Here is a 6,783-nt window from a genome sequence, read left to right on the forward strand (position 1 = left end):
AGACTTGGGAATGACCTCTGGAGAGCACAGATCATAGCTCCGTGCCTCTGAGACAAAGTGTGACAGAGCTTTCTGGACTGGTGAATGATCTATGGCGAGCATCTATGCTCCCGGGAATGAGAGATTGGTATCTCCCAAGTGAAGATCATCCTACAAGAGCATTGTTGCCACTTCTAGAAGCCCTTCTGACCAATGATCTCAGCTGCACTCTCATGTGAGGTAGGGCAAGACCAACAGCTTTTCACCAGGTACAGAAAGCTAGAAAGCTTTCTGTAGTCAACAAAAATGAAGTGGGCAAAAACAAGGTCTCACGGAAAGTAGGAACTGGGGGAAGAAAAAGAAAATAGTATTATATGTATAACATGGTAAATGAAAGTTCTAGAAGGTAGCCATTTCCAAAACAGACCAGGATAATCAGTATAAAACCTTGCTGAGGTAGTGCAGCAGAGTTCTAATTGCCCAGCAAGCATCCATTCTTCTTGCAGCTAGGCACGCTCATAAAATATAAGCAAACATTGCTGGGTGAGTTTCTGGGGAAATTTCTGACTCAGCTGGGAGGAGGGCCCTTTTCCCCCTTAACCTTCCAATTTGTTCTGCTTGGAATGTGGATGTGATTGCTGGAGCTCCAGCAGTCATCCTGGAACCATGGGCAACCTTTAGGATGGAAGTCCCTGACTTTATCGGAACCTACTCTATCAGTCCCAGTTGCCTAGCTTTGAACTTTTATGTGAGAGAAAAGAAAATCCCTTATTTGTTTAAGCCACTATCTTGTCTCAGTCACTTGCACTTACTAACTGATACAAGTTGGAAAGCTTTCTCTGGGATCATCTTCCTCAGTATCTTGGGAGACAGCTCTGGTATAGGTTATAGGTAATATGGTTATAGGTTGTGCAATTTGTATGTCTTTGAAAGTTTCCAAACTAGCCCTTCCCCATGACCTGTCCCAAGCTGGGGCTCCAGATCAGTTGCTCTGTTTGCCCTCCATACCTCTACCCACTATATCCTGATCAGCTGGAATTACCAGCATTGTTTTCTGCACCTGTCCACAGCCTTATTTCATCTTTATAGGAGGCCCTGTTGGCCTTTCACGGTTGATCATAGCACTTAATTCAGGAGAAGCACTTACTTGTGGGTCCTATCATTTAGTCACAGAGTGAGAAGGTAAAATATAAAATCATACACTTCCCCCCAACATGGTCTCCTAGAAGGGAACAGAGTGGCTCATGCTCTATACTTAAGACGGCTGAACAGACAGGCAGTCACTTTAAATGTTGGATAAACAAACACAGAACTGCTTTATCTCAAAAATATGGTTGGAAAAATGAGCTTTTCAGGGCATTACAATATCGTTTTATGGAGGAGGGAAAAATTGAGGCCAGAAGAGTGACTTGTCCAAGGCTACATATATTCTTGTCAGAACCAGAAATGAAACTTAAATGCCCCTAAAACCATCTTAGGCCTTCTTCCACTCCTCACTACATCACACTATGCCTTAAGTCTGCATGGTTAACATCCTCCACGGGATACTCTACGGACATGCAAGGGGTCCTCACTGCTGCTGTTGACTTCTGTCTTATGAGAACTGTCCCAGGCGCTCAGGGCTGAATCTATATCCGGCAAGTCTGGGTGAGGGCAGAGAGTACCACAATGCCCTCCTGGTGGCGGGTAATGGATTAAGGGCATCATTCCCCTAACTTCTCTTAGTCTTTGTTCCCCCTTTTGCAACAGGGCTGATCGTGGCCCTTTCAGGTTGTTGTGGGGTGGAAACAGGCAATCTGGGGGAATTTTAAAGCATTAGATAGAAGTCAGAGGACAGTGGGGCAAATGCATGGCCTGCCCAAGAAAAGCTTAACCATGTGTCCAGGTGCCTGCCCTTCCTCCACCAAGCTCCCTGCTTGGCTTACCCGGGCCCTCCTGCACGTAGTCCACCATGGGCCCCGTCACTGTGGCGATGTCGACGTCGGCCATCTTGGAGCTCAGGGCGATCTCCCAGAAGTCCGCAGGGCTGCTGCAGTTGCTGCTTCGGTCCCCTGTGTACTCCTGCCCAGAAGACCCGAGTCCCACTACAGCTCTGGTGTCTTCTTCCAGAGCACAAGGCATGAGAACAGGGACGAACCAAGTCCCCCCACCCACACTGCCATGGCCTTTCCTGCACCTTCTCATAGAAGAGCCTCTCAAGCCGCCCGTCTTCCTTCTTCAGGGACAGCCAGCGCCCGCACAGGAACAGGAACTCGTCCTCGTTGGTGTCGTTCCAGATCTCCACCTTCTCCACATACCAGTCTGCACACCACCTGCTGTTGTCGTGGCGGAGCTTGATCTTGTAGATGACGCCCAGGTCAGCGGCCTCGATGATGAACGTGTCCGCCTGGGGAGAAAAGATGTGCGGGCTCGGTGGAGACGCACCCCTCCACCCGCTGCAAGCCCAACCATCCAGTACCTTCTATCCCCCTCAGCTGCTGGACTGAACAAACCTTCCTAGCTGGGAGCCCTCCAGGCACAAGTCCCCAACATAGAGCGCTGGGTATTCTGAGGCCTCCCTTTCCCAATGGCCCCATTTTGCAGTCCTGTGCCTCCTGGGGTACCCCTTGTGGATGTCTGGAAGATGGAATGTTAGTGGGTGTGGGGCAGATGAGGGCGCTCAGCCTGGTGCTGGTACCTGGAGGTCCTTGGTGATGTGGAGTGTCAGCATGAGTTCAGGTGGGGGGCAGGACGGAGGATGGAGAGGGGCCTGAACTCCCGGGGGGAAGCTGGGAGGCAGTCAAAGGAGCCTCTGGGTCAGACAACAGAATAGGGAGAGGCTCTGGTGGAGGCCAGGCTGAGGAGAGCTCCGGGACACCATCTGGAATGCAGGTGCAGGCAGGTGTTCTGTGGGGTGTGATGTAAGGCCCTCTGGGTCCCTGATCATCCCTTCAGTAAAGGGCTGTGACACTCTCAGGCACTTGGATTCTTTTGGGATTGCTCAGTGAGATGTAGAGTTCCAGGCCTTGAGGGGGGCTCAGTCAAAACACAGGCTATGTGTGGCTGGCAGGAGCCTGGGGCAGGATAGGAGAGGCTGGTGGCCTTGGGTTACAGTGCTTTTCTTCCAGAAGATGGAAGATGTGCTGAGTCACTACGGAGCACCGGGAACCCAGACACAGGGCGAGAAAGCCTCTGACGCTCGTTGGGACCTCCCAGCCCAGGGCAAGGAGAGGAGGCGGTGGGTCAGTACAGCCCAGGTGCGGGAGCAGCCACCTGTCCATGGACTGGAGTCAGGCCCAGGAAGCCTCTTCAGGTGGTGGCAGGAAGTTAAGGATGGGGTGGCTGGGCCTCTCAGGCAGCCCGGCAGGTCACTGTGCGGTGAGCAGTGCACCGCTGATGGGGCGGGCCACAGCACTCTGCCAAGCGGCTGAGATCGTCAGGGCAAAAACAGGCACAGCCCGTGACCAAGTCCACCTCTTTGCTTCTGTCCTTGAGAGGACACTTTTACATGTGCATAAAGATTTTTACTGCAGGACAATTTCTACAGTGGAAAGCTGGGAGGGGAGCTATGCGCCGTCCAGGGCTTGGGGAATGGCTAGATAACCTTGGTGATACTGTGTGTAGGATGTGTGTGGTTGTGACGAAGGATGAGCCATCGACGCTTGACGATCCTGACATGGAAAGATTTCCAAGGTACGCCACTGCACGCCAAGGGGAGCTGAAGAAGCATTCATCTTGGCTGATGTCTTGTATGTGAAACACTGAAAGCAGGGAACAGCATCATGGATTTTTTCTGGGCACATGAACCTGGTTGTAGGGAAGATGCCCAAAAAGGTTTGGAAACAGGAGAGAGTGAAAAGCATTGTGCAGTGGACGCTCCACACAGGCTGGCTGCATGGGCCATGAAAGGTCGTGAATCCTGCAAAGAGCTCAGGCTGGATCTGGGATCATGGAACGCCCCCGGAGGGCTGCATGTCTTTGGACTGGGTGAGATGAGGAGGCCCAGGGCACATAGCAGAGAGCCCAGGGGGTTCAATAAGCCAGGTCAGCTAAGGAAGGGCTCAGGAGCTCATAGGGCTGACCTAGGAGCTGTGCAGAAGGGAGAGTCTCCAAGACCTGGCTTTGGGCTGGAAGTGGGTGGGTGGTGCTCATGGGGGGCAGGTAGGGGACTTCTGTTTGTGGAGGAAATGGTCAGAGAAATGGAAGCTGCTAGAGGCTCAGCAGTGAACTTTAAGTCACATAAACCGTCAGTGAGTAAACCAGAAGTGGCTCTAGCTCCTCGATAGGAGAAAAGGAAGAGAAAGGGATGGGTAATAGAATGGGGCAAAGGCTTTTCTTATGACATAACAATTGCTAAGAGAGACAAAATCTGGCTCTGAACCCAGAAGGGAATGGACTGCATCACCTTCACTTATAAGTTCATTCATTAATGTGCTCTATAAATATTTGCTGTGCCTACTCTGTGGATTTGGCCACAAAGACACATGGATCTGTCGTCTGCGAGCCACACGCCCCTATCTGACAATACATTCTCCAGGGGTCGGTTCCAGGCGCCATCAAAGGCAGGGGAAGGTGAGTCCCCCAATTCTCAACAACGCTCAGCACTAACGAAGAGCTAGGCACTTCAGATGTTTTAATTCAGTGAACTTATTTTACGGTGGAAGAAACTGAGACATCGAGATGTTAAGTAACTTGCCCAGGATCACACAGCTAGTCAGTGTCACCATTTGAGTCCCTGACCTCTTTGCGTTCCATTTTGTCCAAAGTGGTTAGATCTCCCATTACTTTATGAGTGCAGCAATTACGTGTGTGTGTGTGTGTGTGTGTGTGTGTGTGTGTGTGTAATTATTTCTCCCTGATACAGTGTTCTTCCATCTCTTGTCCTGTTCATCAGCCCAGGGCACAGTACCTATCACACTGCTCTTCCCACTTCAGAAGCAGTAAACCAAAGCTAAAAGTAAAGAGTTCCTATCTGGGTGATGGAACAAATGAATGGGAGCCCCGGGGCCTGACTAACCCGGAACCTCGAGGCCAGGCTTGGCCCATGGGGTCACCAGCCAGCTGCAGACCTGCTGAGATGCCATGGTCACCCTTGCTCCACAGCGAATTTCCTTCTCACTAGTGGGAAATGTTTCAGGCCAAGGACCACACCCAGGTGAGGGTCGGCCTAAGGAGACCCCTGCTAAATACCCACCGGTCAATGCAAGAAACCCCTATGTGCGCACGGCCATGGGCAAGACCGCAGGTCAGGCTACCCATCTCCATGAGGAGACCTGCCCACAGTGAGCTGACTTCTCTGATGATGACTCCCCCTGACCCCCAGACAGACAGCAACCCGGGGCTCAAACAGGCCTGGAGCAAACCCCAGCCCTGCTCTACCTCCACCCCAGATCAGGACCCAGGGTTCGCGCACAGGCTGAGAGAGGAGACCGGCCACTCTGCAGAGGGAATCGCTAAGGGTGAATACCCACACGAGGGAGCACAACACCGCACAAGGTTCACGGACAGCCTCCGGCACCAAGAGGAACTGACCCCAGGCCACTGGACCTAGGAAGGGGAGGGAAGGGGGTAAACTCTCTGTGCCCCGCGTACCGTTCCTTTCTCGAACTTGTTGGTACGGTTCTCGGACTTGCCAAGGTACCGCTCCCCGGTGTCCCCCAGATCTCCGTAGATGGTGATGTAGACCTTGGCATCCGTCCCTGCCCCAGGAACGTTTCCTGTGAAGATCTGCACCGAGTACAGCACAACTGGGTGGGCGGTGAGACCAACGGACAGACAGATGGACAAAGGGAACAAAAGAACGGCATTACTTTAGACTGGAGGGAACTGGATTTGTAGGAGGTGTTAAGCCTCTGGCCCAGGCCCCGAGGAGGAGTTAGCATCTGCCTTTTATTTGTTCACTTGTGTACATTCTGCTACAAATCCACGAGGATTTGCAGGCAGGGAGTCTGCCCAACCTCTGGACATGGGTAGCCTCGAAGACGTGGAGGACGGAGGCTTCCCCCGGCAGCTGTCAAACCATCTACCCATCTAGCTGCCTGCGCTGCTGGGGGGAGGACACAGGAGACCGGCCAACATGTGGGCGCACTGTGGTCACTACGTCTACCGGACGATAGTATGCCTTCCCGTTTGAGGGTGATCAGGATCCATGCCCGCTGCTGCTAAACACTCTTTGGAAAAAATCAAGTTTTTTTTTTTTGTTTTTTTTTTTTTTTTTTTTTTTTAAGGCATAGCTTGCCCATAGTGTCCATGTCCTTATTTCTATTTATTCTTCAGCTCCCTGCAATCTGGTGCCTGCCCCCAGTGACCGTCAGTCACCCTCTCCTTCACCTCCTGTGGTCTGCAGCAAGGGCTCTGTGACAGTTATTAAAAAATTATCAAGGAAAATAAAAACAAATGTTGTCTTGTCTTGGTTTTGCTGTTGTGGGCTCATAGAAGAAGAGTGAAGGATCGCCTTTTCCGACCTCCACCCCAGAGGCAGAGGCGAGCTGTGCATTTTTATGAGGCTAAGGATTCTTTCTCTCCTCCCCCTATGCGTCTGTCCCAAGAGCTTTGGAGTGTCAGACCAAGAAGAGGGGACTTCCCTGGATGATCCCCAGGGGGTGGGATGGAAACTGTGGCTTTGAGGTGGAGGGCGGGAGCGGCCAGACCAGGAGGAAGGTTCGTTTCGCCAGCCTGCAAGGGAGCTCGGGCTCGGGAGTCCAGTTGGCTGGCAGGGACCCCGCATCTGTACACGGAGCCTCTGCGGGGAGGCGGCGGGCTCGGGGGTCCAGTTGGCTGGCAGGGACCCCGCATCTGTACACGGAGCCTCTGCGGGGAGGCGGC

At 52.5% G+C, this 6,783-nt stretch overlaps 1 protein-coding gene across 2 annotated transcripts in view; it reads right to left on the reverse strand.

The window, feature by feature from the left end:
- Positions 1-6,783, reverse strand: part of LOXHD1 (lipoxygenase homology PLAT domains 1) — a 149,399-nt gene that overhangs the window by 32,542 nt on the left and 110,074 nt on the right. For both annotated transcript variants that reach the window (XM_059410058.1, XM_059410056.1), the window contains exons 29-31: positions 5,551-5,705; positions 2,156-2,365; positions 1,905-2,040 (exon numbers count right to left, since the gene is read on the reverse strand). In XM_059410058.1, the coding sequence (XP_059266041.1) occupies positions 1,905-2,040; positions 2,156-2,365; positions 5,551-5,705 (501 nt within the window). The remainder of the gene's footprint in view (positions 1-1,904; positions 2,041-2,155; positions 2,366-5,550; positions 5,706-6,783) is intronic.

This window comes from Mustela nigripes, chromosome 8 (assembly GCF_022355385.1).
Source record: "Mustela nigripes isolate SB6536 chromosome 8, MUSNIG.SB6536, whole genome shotgun sequence".
NCBI lineage: Eukaryota > Metazoa > Chordata > Mammalia > Carnivora > Mustelidae > Mustela > Mustela nigripes.